General features: G+C 35.2%; 1 protein-coding gene across 2 annotated transcripts; it reads left to right on the top strand.

Annotated features, from left to right (window-relative positions):
* Positions 1-208: 208 nt before the first annotated feature.
* On the top strand, positions 209-15,504 carry EMB140 (EMBRYO DEFECTIVE 140). Of its 2 annotated transcripts, none has more exons than XR_014995595.1 (16): positions 209-624; positions 713-852; positions 956-1,013; positions 1,260-1,475; positions 2,232-2,507; positions 2,621-2,755; positions 2,976-3,101; positions 4,511-4,555; positions 4,699-4,800; positions 5,320-5,462; positions 5,556-5,679; positions 9,655-9,729; positions 11,847-12,200; positions 12,275-12,367; positions 12,596-12,750; positions 13,998-14,144. XR_014995595.1 is itself a non-coding variant. In XM_028077570.2 (16 exons), the coding sequence occupies exons 1-16, from the start codon at positions 376-378 to the stop codon at positions 15,198-15,200; spliced, it is 2,544 nt and encodes an 847-aa protein (XP_027933371.1). In that variant the 5' UTR covers positions 231-375; the 3' UTR covers positions 15,201-15,504. The 2 variants fall into 2 exon arrangements, 1 of the variants encoding a protein (XP_027933371.1); XM_028077570.2 differs by lacking the exon at positions 12,596-12,750 and adding an exon at positions 14,950-15,504 and having other exon boundaries at positions 231-624; positions 13,998-14,154.
* Positions 15,505-16,812: the final 1,308 nt, after the last annotated feature.

The following is a 16,812-nucleotide window of genomic DNA, read 5'->3' as shown; positions in this document are numbered from 1 at the left end:
GAAAAAAATCATATTTAATCATAATTTATACTGTAATAACAATATAATTTACTTTTTACATATTTTCAATATATAATTAATTATTTTATTTATTTATGAAAAATATTTTTTATATTTGAACAAAAACGACCCGTTCCCAATTCCTCTCTCTCTCACACACACCTTCTAGTCTCAGTCAGGTTCAGGGCTAAGGTTCGTTTGGTTCTCTTTCTTAAATATATATTATTGGCTCACAAAAATGCATTATTCTTTCTTTCTTTTTTTCTAAAGAAGCCCTTGACTCCTCAATCTCAAAGCGCCCTTCAGAGTGTTTAGCCGATAAAGACTGACATAAAGCATCCATCCCCTCTTCCTGTGTCATTTTTTGTGGTCGGGATGGACCAAAACGAATCCCTAACCCTGACCGCTGAAGCAGAGCTCATGCAAGACCAAGCTATAGCTGATTCCAACGAGAAGATGGAGGAAAACCAACCTCTGACCGCAGAAGACGAGCGCCACAAAGACAAATCCATGTCTGATTCCGACGATTCTGATTCAGAGGACGAAGCTCAGCAGAACCTCTTACTAGAATCTCTCCAGACCGAGCTTGCTGCTAACCCCTCTAATTATGATGCTCATTTACAAGTATTTTCTTTCTTCGTCAACTCAACTCTATTCTATTATTTCCTTTTTTCTTCTTAAGTTTATTTCAAACTATTTTTGTTTTGTTCAGTATATAACGCTTCTGAGGAGAACCGGTGATGTTGATAAACTGATAAGAGCCAGGGAAGCTATGAGTGAAATCTTTCCATTGAGCCCTGCAATGTGGCACCAATGGATCAAAGATGAGCTTTCTCTCAGCACTGCTTCTCGGTCCTTTTCTCTTCCTTCGACTCCATTTATATTGATTTTCTTTCCTCCCTCCTGTTAGGGTTTATTGACGTACTTTTTGTTACACTCCCCTTTTACCATGCAGGCCCGAGACTTTCTCTAGAATTCTGAAGCTTTACCAACGGGGGGTGTTTGATTATCTGGTTGGTTATTATATTTCAATATGCTGCCTGCTTTAGATAACTAATCTCTGCTTGAGCAATTCATTTGTTTGCCTTTTCCTAGTTAAGAGGAGTACTTCTTCAAAACTGTAGCTCCTTTCTAGGATACTTAAGGATATAGATATTGTCTGAGAATGGAAAGACACTTGTTTTCTTTCAACATTTATAATTAAATTATATTACTTTAAAGGTTTTTCTCAACTGTTGCTTTATGCTCTGATGTTTCAGTCTATCTCTCTTTGGTGTGACTACATTAATTTTGTCCAAGAGTTTGATCCAATGGTACGCCAATGTACACCAGCTGGTATTTCCAAGACGAGGGATATGTTTGAGAGTGCCCTTACTGCAGCTGGTTTGCATGTTGCTGAAGGCAGTAAAATATGGGAAGCCTACAGGCAATATGAGCAGGCTATACTTTTAACCACCGATGATACTGATGCACAGGTCTGAACATTTTCAATTTTACCATAGTTCTATGTTGATGGTACTAGACAACATGCTAGTTTTAGTTTAGCTACATGTGAATGTTTTATGTTAATGCATGTTTTATTTTGTGCCCCAAGTATTGCATTAGTCAAGTACTTTTGTACACAATTATTTGTCAGAAGAAAGTTTTAAATTTTTTTCATTGTTTAGAAACCAGAGGTTTTACTTTGATGATAATATTTAGGGCATAGCAACATAGGTGCAGATAAAATTAGTTTTGTTCTGGAGTTAGAGCCTCGAATGCACAAATATGGACTGAGGTAATTATGAAAATTCAATTGATAGCATATTTTAATTTTGGTTTGTTGAAGTGATTTAAAGGACAAAGGAGATTCTGCTGTCAAAGAAAAATTTGATTTGAGATTAACTTTTGCTATTTACCACAAATTTTTTGTTCGGCTTTTTAACTTGGCAGATACAGTTGAGTACAGAATAGTAAAGATTGAAGTGTGGGGAAAGAGTGGTATTGCTGAGGTGGTGCCTTGAATGCACAAAATGGCCTTGGCTAAATGTGAAGATTCAATTGAGAGAGTAATTTAATTTGTCTCTTGAAGTCCTAGAAAGAGTTATAGAACAAAGAAAATCCAACAGCAGCCAAAGAAAAACCTGATTTGGAGATTAAATTTTAACATTTAAAAAAGAATTTGGCTTTTGGTGGCAGGCATCGTAGGTTGTTGTTTTAGTGGTACATTAAGTTTTCTTCTGCTTTTACAGGCCAAAGAAAAGCAAGTTCAACGCATTCGTAGTTTATTTCACCGCCAGTTGTCTGTTCCCCTTGCTGACATGAGTTCAACACTTGCTGCCTATAAGGCTTGGGAGGCCGAACAGAGAAATATTGAAGATGTTGAAACCATTGACTTGGTTGATATTTATCCTCATGTTGCGTCTTCATACCAGAAGGCCTTGGAGATGTACAATGTTCGTTTTCATCATGAAGAACAAATTTTGAGCCTAAATGTTTCTGATTCAGAAAAACTACAACACTACATGGTATGTTTCCAAGTCAAAACATGACTATTTACTTGTTAGAGGTAGAATCCTAGAATTGTATTCATTGTTCTTTAGCATGTGTAACCTATTTTAATAAGAGATTTGTATTGCAGAACTATTTGAAATTTGAGCAATCTTATGGAATGCCAGCCAGAATTCAAGTTCTATATGAACGAGCTATTACTGACTTTCCCATATCACCTGATCTTTGGCTTGATTATACTCGCTATTTGGACAACACTTTGAAGGTTTTAAAATTTCCCTTCTTCATACTATCTTTGTCACATTTTATGGTAAATAATACCCCTGAATGTCTTCAAACAAAGCAAATTGCATCATGTGATCTATGAGACAACCCCACGTAGTGGAATATGGATTTTGTTGGTCTATTATCTTTTTCACTTCACATAATCCATTTCCCATGTCCGTTTTCTAATTTGGAGTTTCTCCCGCTTGCTTCTTTTCTAGGTTGGTAATATTGTCAGCAATGTTTATTGTAGGGCAACTAAGAACTGCCCTTGGGTTGGAGAACTTTGGATTCGATATATGCTTTCCTTGGAGCGTGGTCATACTTCTGAGAAAGACTTGTCTGAAGTATGCTCTTGATGTAAATTAAATATTTGAAATCGAATTCATATTTCATATTTCTTTGAACCTCAATAGGTTGAATGGATTATTAATGAGTAAATAATATTGTTTCTGGTTTATTAAGGACTAAGGCAAGTTCTTGGTAAAAAATATGCTCTTGTCTTTCTAATACTTCCTCATTGATTTGAATGTTATTCTATTTCAATATTCTAATGATTACAAAACTGACATATATGACCTTTGGTTTTTGTTCTGATATATATGTGTATAGATTCTTTCAGTGTATAGTTATATCTCAAAAAGTTAATTTTTTATCAAGAAAAGGCAGAGCAGTGTGTGATATAATCCATCTGGGCATCTTATGTTGTCTAATTACAAGGCTGTGGAGTTAACTTGTCCATAATCTGCTTCTTTAGATTTCTCCTTGAATGTTAAACTGTTTACTTTAAACTTTTTTCAATGGTGGAGGTTGATGTTCCTTCATTTTTATACATAATATTGATTGTGAGCCTTCATTAGTATAGCTATTGCCATATGGTCAATCTGGGAAATGGCCCAAGATTGAATTGGTGGATGGCACTGAGACTGCTTTCATATTAATTCTTTCAAGTAAATTTTTTGTTGTTCTTGAATTGCTCAACAGTTCCCTTTCTTTGAAATAGCTTGTTTGGAGTTCTGGGTGAACATTGAGTTCGCTCCTACAGTCTTCAATTGTTTAAGCATGTCCATGTTAGATATGGTACTGGTAGAGATGCTGAAAAAAGGATATAACAGTGTTGCAACTTATAGTTCTTTGGTGTTGGTTGGTCACGAATGCCAGAGCCTGGTGGTTGTTGGTTTGGTTATCTAGTTCACTTGAGATCAAGGAACTTACCTATATTCTGTGGTGTTCTGCTCATTATCATTTTGAAGAGGGTGTTATTGTTGGATTGATTGGCAAAGATTGCCATGCTTTGTAGAGCTTTTTGTTACGGTGGAGGACAATTGGCAGAAGAATGCGGTTAGGCATAGCAAATGTGTAGTTCAATTTCCCTTACGGTTTAGGGACAATTAATAATAATATAAGTGTAGTGGGAAGTGTGTGATATTGTGGTTAACTCCTTTTTCTACTGTGAACTCCTGATTCTCGCCGTTGCTTTGTTTGTATATCTTCCATATTATAATAATAATTCCTGTGCTCAGTATTGTATTTTCTGAATTTGGTACGATTTCTCACACCAGACTTATAAAAGTCATTACTCTTTTCTTGTTTTAATTTTTTTCCTTTTATTCCTGATCTTGTTTTTTGTTTGCTTAGAATATCTTCTCCTTTTGAATATGTACTCTCTCAGTAAATTCTTTGATTATAGAAAAAGTATGGTAGAGTTTTTTTATATTTGCTTGAGTTATTTAGGAAATTTTGCCAATGTTTTCAGATCTTTGAGAAGTCCGTGCAATGTACCTTTTCAACTATTGATGAGGTATTTCCAATACTCGATTTAGATTTGTTGCATCTTTTTCCAGAGTGCTTGTAATGTTATCGTTTTCTAATTCCATCTCCCACTTCCCTTAACTTTAAACATATTGCATATTTACAAACTTCTTTTTTATAATTTTTTTTCAGTATCTTGACTTGTTTCTTACTCGGGTAGATGGCTTAAGGCGAAGAATGACATCCAGCAGTGAAGAGGATTTGGAATATAAAATAATTAGGGAGACCTTTCAGGTTGGTTACATTTATTTCCAGTAAATCTATGTTGGAGTTGCATTTGATAGACAGGGAAACTATGATTGCCATGTTTGGTTTACTTTTTAAAATAAAACATTTCCAGGAAACAAATTATTTTTTGACAAGTCTCTCACGAAAATATTCCCATGAGGGATTGTGGGAATCTAATTTTCCTACTTGAAATTGAAAATTTTAATGACAACGCAATCTTGGTTTTATTAAAGCATGTAATATAACAATAAATTAAAAGTTTTTATAAAAGTAATATATTACCTTTCTTTCCTTTCCAGAAAACTTATATTAATATTTCCAGGATTATTTTTGACTAACCAAACAAGATTTAGTCATAATTCCAGGATTCATGATTCCCATATATGAAAAAATTTATCTTCTATCAAATGCCCCTTTGTCTTTTCTCCAGCATAAAATTAAGTGTGTAATGTGTTGCTACACCAGTTTGCACCAACTAATCAACTCGCCACTTTTGTGTTATATCCTAACTCTTTACTATTTTAGCGAGCATCAGATTGTCTGTCACCACACTTGAAGAACACAGAAGGTTTACTACATTTATACATGTATTGGGCTCGTTTAGAAACAAAACTTGGGAAAGATGTAACCGCAGCTCGGGGAGTGTGGGAGAATTGTCTTAAGATATGGTTTGATGACTTTTATTTGATTGATTTTAAATCAAATACTTTGTTTTGGTCTTTTTCATTAAATTAATTATAAACTACTTTTGTCTTTTGTAGTGGTTCAATGTTAGAGTCATGGACTGGTTATATAGCAATGGAAGTGGAACTGGGTCACATAAATGAAGCAAGGTCCATATACAAGAGATGCTACAGTAAAAGACTTTCTGGGACTGGTTCAGAGGTACAATAAGCTTTATGTTATTTCATGAAAATATTGAAACTATTTTAGTTGTAGTTAAAGTTGATTTGGTAGTTGCCTTGCTTAAAAAGTTTGGTTGGGTGGAAGTGTTGGGTTTTTAATAAACTTAAATGTATTAGTCATTATGGGTAACTAGTCGTTGTAAGAAATTAGTCGTTGTGGGTAGTTAATGCACTAGCCGTTGGAGTATAGGTAGTTAATAAGTTAGCCGTTTATAGCCGTTGAGAGTACAACGGTCAGGAAATGTGGGTCTATAAATTGTATTATGTATTGTATGAATGAACAACACAAAAGGTGAATAAAGTTTTTTCACAAGATTATAGTGTTTGTTGTCTACAAAGTAGTATCAGAGCCAGTTAGCTTGAGTGTTTGAGAAGAAAAATAGAGAGCTAGAGAGCTTGAGTGTTTGAAAAAAGAGAGGTAAGTGTTTGAGAAAAAAAAAAAAAGAGTGCGATGTGCCAGTCTTACAAACAGTGTTTCCCTGCCCAAGTTGACAAAGGCTGTCAACTATGACAATTGGAGTCTAAAAATGAAGGCTCTTCTTGGCTCACAAAAATTGGTAGGTGGTTGAAGATGGTTTCGATGAACCAGCCAACACTACAGGTTGGTCAAATGCCCAGTTGAAAGTGCTGAAAGAAGCACGTGTGAAGGACAAGGCAGCTTTGTACATTCTGTACCAAGTTGTGGACGAGTTCGGCTTTGAAAAGATTGCAAGTGCTAAATCTTCAAAAGAAGCGTGGGACATATTGGAGAAGGCGTATAAGGGAGATGACCGAGTGAAGCAGGTGCAGCTTTAAACACTTAGGGGTGAGTTAGAGAGCATGGGGATGAAAGAGACCAAAGGAGTAGCGAGTACATTACTCGAGTTGAAACTGTAGCGAACCAACTTGCTAGAAACGGAGAGACGTTACCTGCTAGTCGAGTTGTGGAGAAGATCTTGAGGTCATTGACAAACAACTTCGAGAATGTGATGTGCGCGATTGAGGAGTCCAAGGACCTATCAAAGCTCACGGTTGAAGAGCTTGTAGGATCTCTTGAAGCACACGAACAACGAAAGAAGAAGTGGGAGCCACTTGTCAATTACTCCAAACGAAGATGTCAATTAAAGATGAGAAAGCTCAGAACACTCAAGGTAGAGGACGATACCGAGGAGGTATAAGAAGCGGTCCTGGTGGTAGAAGCCGAGGACAAGAAGAGAAAGAACAATTCGTTCAACAAAATTGGCACGAAAGAGAACGAGGTCCATGGAGAGGAGGTCAATCAAGCAACTCAAATGTTGAGTGCTTCAAGTGTGGCAAGTATGGTCATTATGCACATGAGTGCTACTCGGGCAAGTGTTTCAGTTGTGGTAAGTCCGGACATTTTGCCAAAGATTGTAGATCTGAAAGTAGAAAGGAAGAGACGATCAACCTTACAAAAGGTGTTGAAGAAGAAGCGACATTGTTGAAGATGGCGTGTAGCTCGGGAGCCGAGCATAAGCAAGTGGTGAACTTGGCAAGAAGACCGAGTAGCATGGAGAATTCAGCAAGAAGGCTCAGTATAGTTGATAAATCGACAAGACAGTCAAGTAGTGTGGATAGCTCGGTATGACTACTGAGTAGGTTGCATAGGATGGTGAGACATGCAGATAGCCCACACAGTGTGGTGGAGCATGTAGATACCTTGGACACCATGGTGGAGCATGAGGCCAACTCAGTTAACTTGGTGGAACGCCTACATAGCTCGGATAAGTTGGTGGAGCAAGTGGATTACTCAGATAGCTTGATGGAGCATGTGAAAAGCTTGAGTAGCTCAAAATTTGAAGAAGAGCTTCTAATCCAAAGGTTAGAGATTGCAAAAAGAGAGAGTATTGAAAAGGAGGTTAGAACAATTTAATTCTACAAGCAAGCTTAGAGAAAAGGAAACATGCTTTGCAAAAGCGGTGCTTGGAATTTGAAGATGTTTCAAGTTTGCAAGAACAGTTACAAGTTAAGAAGGACCTGAGAGCTGCATTGGAGGTGCAAGATGAGAAGTGGCGACTTGAAATGAATGAGGAGATTGAGCACAACAATACGTGGGTGTGGTCTGATCTTTCAAAAGGAAGTCAGCCTATTGACAAGAACTCAGTTAACGACAAGTCGGTCAAAGAGAAGAACAAGTTTGCTAATAAGAATGCAAAAACTGAGAGAGCAGAGAACAAGTTAGCCACAGGGAAAGCGAAGTATAGGTCGACGACCATAGATAAAGTGAAAGGGAAGTCAGTCATGAAGAAAGCGAAGAACTTAACTATTTATGAAAGGGACAAACACAATGTGAGACGAGTTATAGTACGTTGGATTTCATGATGAATAATAAAAGAACAAAGATGGAGAATAAAAGAAGCATTTAAGTTTACTGGGGAGTTTTGTTGGGTTTTTAATAAACTTAAATGTATTAAGTGGAGCAAAATCGAAGAGGGAGAAGAAGATCGTAAACTTGTACAATCTTACACTTTTGATCATGATTTTTAGTACCATGGAAGGCTGTCATGCAGTTCCATGCAATACACTCGGCTAACAAAATATATATTTGAACTCTTATCAGAACTATCTAGTATCATTAATCTCTTAATAACAGAAACTTTCTCTAAGCTTGAAGGAGGGAGAATAAATAAAGGGAAAAGAACATAAACCGAGTGAAAATAAGAGTGGTATGGTTTGATTGAAACAGTGGAAATAGAGGGAAATTAAAAGATAAAATTATTGTTTTGCCCTTATATTGTTATTGTTATTTAAACAGTAAACATCCCCTTTGACATGCACCTTGCTACCACCATTACATCCAAGTACCTCATGGGTGTCCTGGTCCAAGTACCTTTGACATTCATACCCTGCCTGAATCTGGTAGCACATCGCAAACTGCAGCAATGATTCATGAGACATGAATGGATTTTATCCGCCTTGTGGTGGTAGCTTCAAGCACTGTTATAGTGCATCAAGGGTGACATTGCTCTCTGTGGTAGTGGTCGAAGTTGTAGTCGTTGATTCCTGCAACCATGATTCCGAACAATCCCCGTCTATCTTCCTTCGCCTTCACTCACTAAGGGGTTTTTGTTTCACATGATTTTCATTCCCATGACTGCCACGGTGATCATAGATATTCCCATGCATATTAGGAGGTTTTGGAAATATATTATTGGGTGTGTTTATTCCCAGAAAAGTTACGCTTTGTTTTAAGTGGTTTCTATTCCAAGAGGGGTGGGTATCTCATTCCCGTGAGAATAAAAGTTATTGTCTACTTTAACTTTCTATTTCCACTACATTCTTCTCTACCCTTTATTACTTTTATTTTTTAATTAGATAATTTTTTTCTGTAAAATTACTAAATACTAACCAAAAATTTCTTGGGTATAATATTCTGGGGAATATGAATCTTGGGAATGCAAAATTATGTTAAATTAATGCTCCCTAGCATATATTTCCTTTTTATTTTATTGACTGTTTGATGCTATTTTCTTTATTACCTTAGTTATCAATAGTGTTTGTCACAGCCACTATCGCATCATTGCATCACATGAGAGGCACAATGGAATATCTATTGCCCCTTCTTAGCCTACATTTAATCTATTTTGACAATCTTTCTAGGGAATATGTACATAATATTTCCCCCATGAACAAGGAGGTTGTTTTTGCAACTGGAACCCATGATCACATTGTCACAAGCAGCAGCCATATTGTACCAAGGCTGATGCTCAAATAATGGTAGATAGTTTGAGGGAAAATGCAGCAGTATAGTCAATTAAAATAGGAATAAAACTATTGATTAAATGATCATATCGTTGTGCTCAAGCTTCCAAGGTAGTCATAGTACTTCCATTTTATATTTTTTCATTGAGACGACTATTAATGTGTTAGCAACATGTGTGGGTGATTTTACTTGTCACGCAATACTTTTTGAATTAGATTATACTTTCTGTTTCTAAATAACAGAATAATTCAGGACATATGCCATTCGTGGTTACGCTTTGAGAGGGAATTTGGCACGTTGGAAGATTTTGATCTTGCATTTCTCAAGGTACGCATTTCTTTTTAAATTCATTTTCATTATTTCTGAACTCTCCATTATATTTATTCTTGTAAAATATCTTTTGGATATAAGAGTAACCTCTACCAAATAGCCCAAGCTTTTAGAAGATATTGTGCGCAACTACTGTATTGCATGTATCGAGGTGTAGGGCCTGACCTGTCTTGTTTACTAAGGTCAGGCTAAATCTTTCTGAAAAACCTATTGATAAAAGCCAAGCTTAGGCCATAAAAAATGTCTACTAGGCCTGTCCATTTATTTTGTGGACTTTTGTCCCTTATGGATGTGTTCTCTAGTTATTCTGTGGATGAGTATTGACTTATTAAAAATAGTTTGGTTACCTCATTTGATGGGCAATGTCTGTTTATATTTCTATTTCTAATTAATAGTGGTTCTGAGTCTTCAGATATTATTTTGTGGCAATGATCTCTTAATAAATTTTAATTATTTAGTTTGTGCAGAGGACCACTTCCCACTTATTGTTCATTTTTTATGTTAATATTAGTCTTTACAAAAATTGAAATAATTTAGGTGATAAAGAATGTCTGCATGCCTTTTATAGAGTTGGCCAGGACAAACTTTAAGCAGGTTAGATCAAGACTTAAAAAAATAGCCTGTAATAAGTGAATAGGTAAGGGGCGCAGGCTAAGTAATTATGGTGTTGGCCAAGATGAGGCCCATCAAATCCTGGCCTGACCTGGCTTGTTTCCACCCCTAATTGCATGTCAGGTGAGAACTGCCACGCCGAACCCTCTGCAACCTCCATTGTGTCACCATTAACTTTTCATTTCCTATCATAGAAGTTTCAGTTTGAGAGGCTGCGCTAGCTAATATGGGTCATTAGGGTTCTATGTTGATGCTTCTGTTCTGTTTCCTTATTTGTTACGTCTAAGGCCTCAATTTGAGTAAAATATTTTTATCATATTACATGGGTCACATTTTACTTCTAACTAACTGTGAACAATTGTTTACTGGATAATCTATAACAATATATAGTGGCGACTCTCACCATTAAGTGTACATGATTTTTTCTAAATTACCACATATAAGACACATAATCGCTATTTTTTCCTGCAGCCGCTCCATTCAACTTTTATTTTCAACATCTCTTAGATTGAATAAACAGGGAAGACAATGTAGTATATATTTTAAAGAATTCGTTTGTTTATAACTTATTAATTGCAATATTTGATAATGGCTTATATTATTTTTTAAAATTTTAAAAAATGCAAACACAAGCAATCATATAATTAGTAGTAACAATTGCTCATAATAATAACTAATAACATTAAAAAAATATATAAAAATTATTTAAATCATTACATAAGCAAAAACTAAATTAAACATAAGGTATAATATGTTCCCATTTGTTAAATGTTTCTTTGTGTTCTCTATACATATGTTTGTAATCTTTTGTCTTACACACACATGTGTGCCTGCATGTATGTATGCTATGTTTTTTTATTGAACATGAATCTTATTAATTATACAATTTGACTCATGATTCAGAAAATTGGCTTTGTGATTCATGAATTGTATCCCTATTCAACTACCTTGAATGTGTGTTATACCCACACGCATGATGTTTATTTATAATCAAGATAGGAAACAATTAAGGATACGAAGAATAAATCAATACCTGACTTTTAGCAATTGAAACTTTACGTATTTCCATAGATTTAACACCCAACCTTAGCGTCTAGCTTTTGGGTATGGTTGTCTGAAGGTTTGTATCAGTTATCTGGAATACAAGGAATGCCCTATCAAGGAATGCCCTGTATGAAGCATTCGGCTGACTTAATCCCTGTCAATTAGATTTCCTTGTTGCCCACCTTTAAAAGGGACAACTAGGTACATACCCTCTCAGCTAAAGGAGTATCCGAAAGGTAGATGAAGATAGCTTTGCTCCATTTAGGGAAGAGAGTACTGTAGGATTTGAACTTGTGATCTCCCGGTCACAAGGCAACAAATTTACCATTGTGCCCTTTTCTTGGCTGCGTTGGTTTTATTAAGATCGAAATGTTCATATTACAGATTCTAGTATCAGCATGTGTCATTTAAACGTTAATGACATGATCAACCTTACTCCATAAACTGCCTTTTCTTAGGTAACCCCTCGGCTGGAAGAGCTACAGTTATTTAGGATACATCAGGAATCCAAGTCTGCAGAGGAAAGTGAAAAGAATCTTAAGAGAAATGCTCGTGAAAAGAGAAAGCTGGGGTCAGATATAACTGAAGAACCGACTCCATCAAAGCGACTTAGAGATATTGGAAATACAAAGAAAGCACCCGAGGAGAACAAATACCACCAGCAGAACACTTCTCAGGTGTCAAAACTGGAAGGGGTCAATTGGAGGAATAATAAAACTGACGATAACCCAAGTGGGCAACAGTTCAATCACGAAAAGAACAGGGCATACTCTGACAAGTGCACCGCGTTTATATCAAATCTTCATCCTACGGTATACAGTATTCTTAGTCTCTTTATCTTTATTGCTGTGCATATTACTGTGACTGATATGTTGTGTTATTGCAGGCAAATTATGAGCATATTCGTAATTTGTTCAGTGATGTTGGTGGAATTGTTGCCATCCGCATCCTACATGACAAATTTACAGGAAAGTCAAGGGTATCAAATTACTTCTTCTTTATCTTTTTTCTTTATTTCACTTACTCTTATTAGATTTTAATTGGCTGTCTTAGCACCCAACATGCATGTATTGTATTGTATAATTTCCTTTTTATTTGTGTGATTGATTTATAGTAGGATATTAACGTGTCTGCTTGGGAACTTAGTTAGCATGACTCTATAAATAGATGAGTCAGCACTCTTTAAAATTACCTTTTTTCTTTTCAGAGAATAAGACAGATCAAGAGTTTTCTCTCAAAAGTCTCAAATCTGTTATGGTATCAGAGCTATGATTGTTGCATAGCATCAATTGTTCCGTGAAAGAAGTTAAGTAGGTTAAGTCACCATGATACTTGGACTGCTATGCTTTTAAATATAAAGAGGTGAGCCTTGATTATTAGGTGAAAATTTTGGCCTGGAAATAAGCATTTGATCAAACAAGGATTCAATCCTCTTTCTTGGGCATTGGATACTGTCTCTTCTAAGGTTTGATTCTCCCAATTTTTTTATGTTTAGCTTCTCTTCTAAGGAGGGAGAGCGAGGAAGAAAGAGAGTGGAAGAGTATGGAAGATATTGGTTTGGAGGAATGGAAAGGAGAAGACAGTCTCTTTATTCCTCGAGGATAGGGCCCATTATATTTTCACACGAAAAGGAGAAAGCCCTGTTAATTTTGCTGGATATGCAACATATTTGATTATGGTGCAAAGAGATATTCTGTTTGAAAATAGAGCCCCATAACCGATTATGGCATCCTTTTATTTACAGTTTTATTTTATTTCTTTACTTTTTTTCAATAGTAAAATCTCCGTTTTCATTTTCTTTCTGACAAACTACCTCTATTTCTATCAATTGCTCACCACTTTCACTCCCTCGACTCTTACTTCCCTGCCAAACACATTAGAAATTAAACTGCCTGGTGACCATAAAACTTGCAGTGGATTCAATATAGCGAAGTTTCCCTAGTTGGGTTCATGGGCTGGAATGTTGCTTTTTTTTTTCTGTATTTTAGGTACTTTGCCTTACATTTTTATTATCATTTATTTGGAATAAAATACATGGTTCAGGGGGAGCAGAAAAACAGTAGAAAGTTCTCATTCCATGGGTATTGTGAGTACCAAACTTACGGAGTTGACACCATACCTGATTAAGTTACTTGAGAAAGATCCGGAGGAATTAGAATGAATTTGAGAGTGCATGTTTCTCTCTCTTAGGATGTCATATTTACAATAACTTTGGATGCATAAGATACAATGTATGAGAGGAAAAGGAAGAGAATTTGAAAAGATGCATCTAGGAATTAGGTCCAGCATAAAGCACACAACATCTTATACTATAAATCCTATTAAAGACTATTTATTCCGACAAAGTTCATTTTTAGCACTTACATGATCCTTGTCCTCGTTTAGTTCATTTTTTTCATGTGGAACTTTTTTCATTTATTGGAATTCCTGACTAGTAGTAATACATACATTAATTTCTGGTTTGGCTGAAACAGTTATCTTGTACTCTTTTTTCTTACCAACTTACCAAACTGGTGAGAAGGTCTTGTTGCATCACCGCAAATGAGTGCTATATGCCTATTTATTGACTGTACCACTAGTTACAAATTTTTATCTTCATATTGATGAAGGGATTAGCATATGTGGACTTCTTGGATGATGAACACCTTGCTGCTGCATTAGCTAAGAACAAGCAAAAGTTAATTGGAAAGAAGTTAAGTATTGCTCGGTCTGACCCAAAGCGAGGTGGACGGGAATCTTCTAATCCCAAAACATTGACAGAACATGGTATGTATAGTGAATTTTGAATATTTTTTACTGACGCAAGTACATGCATGAATATACTTGCTCATGCAATACTCCCTGGCTTGGATATCGATGTATACTTTATAAATAGAAAGTTGCTGTTTATTTAATATATAATAATTCTATGTGGAGCACGTTATAGGGTTCCAACATTGATACCTACCTAAGACATGTCAGACACTTCTCATAATATCTTTTACCTTCTTCCCTTGAAACCAATATCAAAGAAAAAGGTAGTTGGTTTAAGAAGGTAAATATACCTTTCTTAAGGATATAACTTCATTTTCTTATTTATGGATTTTTTTTTTTTGTAAAGAAACCAAGTTATTACAGTAATAGTTTTTCATATTTTCTTGTGAGTCTTATCATCACAAAAAGGTGAATTTACAAGAAAATTTAAATATTTATTAATTTAGATATTTTGTTATGTTATGTTACTCGTGTTCTTTTTTAATAAGACTATATGTGTGTGTTGTCCTCGTGCTGTATATTCCGGACATTAATCGTGTTAGTGTCTTTCTCATTTTTGGTGTTCTTGTTTTTGTTGCATATTCCAATTAACCAAGTTAGGGTATAACTTGAATTCAAAGATGACTATCGGAAATCTGTTGAAGTTGATAGACATTTTGTCTTGTAATTTAGTTTTGTTTAGGGAAGTTTCACGTGCTTCCTTTCCTTTTCTTTTCTGGCTGATATTCTTACCGTTGGCTTTTTTTAATGTCAATATCATTTAATATTGTTTCTCACTTTCTCTATCAATTGAACTTGAATTTTCAGCACACGCCTCTAATCATTCTGGTAAAAAAGGTTCCGAAGAAATTGATGATGCTTACAAGGGAGATGTAAAGGATGCAAAGTTCTCTTCTAGAAAACCAGAAAATGATAACATCCAGCTTAGAGGGAAGAATATTTTTGCTGTGCCTAGAAATGTCAGACCACTTGGTTTTACTGCAAATAAACCAAAAGCGGAAGAGGGGGATGAAAAGCCAAAATCAAATGAAGAATTTAGAAAGATGTTCATTCGGTAAGGATTTTGTGCGTCTAATCTGTTACTCCGAAGATGGCGGTTATCTTTAAAATATTTGGCTCCGGAGTATGGCTGTGTTGTGATTTGCATGATTAATTACATCAGTCTACCTAGATTAACCTTCAGGCAGTCTTCTACTTTTTACAATTGACACAATCTGTTTTGGTTGCGATTCTGTATAGTGTTACGTAGATAAACTTTCGCAGTACTTGACCCGTCGTTAGATGTTAGATATTTGGCAGCTGCTTTTGTACCCTCAAGATTTTTTCTTGCAATCCATTTATTTCAAGATAACGACTTCATTCTTTCTGGATTATAATAATCATAATTTTTCAAGTTTTTTTAAGATGGAATTATAGGAAACAATGCATAGTAGAAAATTATTTAATCTATCCTAATTACAAATTGTGTAAATGGATGCATTTAAGAATATAGAATTCGTAGTAGTGGATAGTAAAATCTGGGACGAATATTCCCATTTCAAGTGTTTCAGATTCTGCCTCTAGAATTGGAATTTGTACAAGTGATTATAAAATTCATAATCTATTTTTGTGGACTCATAACACTAACATTTTGGGTTATGTAATTTAAATATAGAATATAATTTTTGAATTGTCAAAAGTATGTATTTAGCTTCCAATCTTCTTCTGGTCCCTTCGTCACTAGGATCTTTTATTTCCAACGAACAGAATTGTAGCGAAGGACTGAAATGGCAAAAGGGGGTTTTTTCCTGCACCCCAACCTTTATCCTGTACTTCAAATAATTACGTTTTTCTCTCTTATAAATTTATATGCCGTGGTGGTCGAAAATATTGAAATCAAAATTTACAGTGTTACCAGTAACTTTTTTTTTTATCTCTGCTTCAGCCCGCACTCCCAACTTTCCTCTTATGTTTTATTTTTTTCACTCTCTCTGTTTCGTTTCACCCTCTTTGTTTCATTAATCTTTCAAAGTTCTTTTCTTCCAGGTAAGTATCCATTCCCATTTTAATCATATTCCATTGTTGTTATCATTGAAGTTTAGTTTTGTAGTTTTATATACATTACGGATGTCGACATCCACTTCAAAAAAAATATGAAATGGATGTTGATATTCGTTTCGTTATTTTTTGTTGGTTTTGTTCACAATAACTCTTTCTTTTCTCTTTTACTTTATTTCTTTTACTTTTTTAACTGCGAGAGCAAAATAGAAATTTTTGAGGTACAAGAGAAATGTTTGAAGGTGAGAAGTCCTCAAATTTTGTTAAGTAGGGTTGAAGTTTGGCAATGACTTCATGCACCCTATATATATATATATATATATATATATATATATATATATATAATTATATTTCTACCTTTTTTTTGTTTTATTTGAAGTTGTCTCCTTCGTGGAGATATTAGTTTGCATTTGGTGTGGTTTCTAATTCATAGAAAGTAGACAGGTGGTTGTAAGGATCCTCTGCAAACTGGCTAGATGCAATTAAAGATAGCAAAGCTTGTTTTATTTCTATCACTTTTGTAAGTCCTTGCTACATTGCATAGTCCCCAGTACTTCTCTGCTGATTTCCTTGTCATGCTATTTGAGAAGTTTTGAGGAATTAAATCTGGATTCGATATACCTTCTTACTGCT

The sequence above is a fragment of the Vigna unguiculata genome, chromosome 6 (assembly GCF_037176805.1).
Source record: "Vigna unguiculata cultivar grain cowpea cultivar isolate G323 ecotype 2 chromosome 6, ASM3717680v1, whole genome shotgun sequence".
In the NCBI taxonomy this organism is placed as follows: Eukaryota; Viridiplantae; Streptophyta; class Magnoliopsida; order Fabales; family Fabaceae; genus Vigna; species Vigna unguiculata.
Note: the sequence above shows the minus strand (reverse complement) of the source record. Positions and strands in the feature narration are given on the sequence as shown.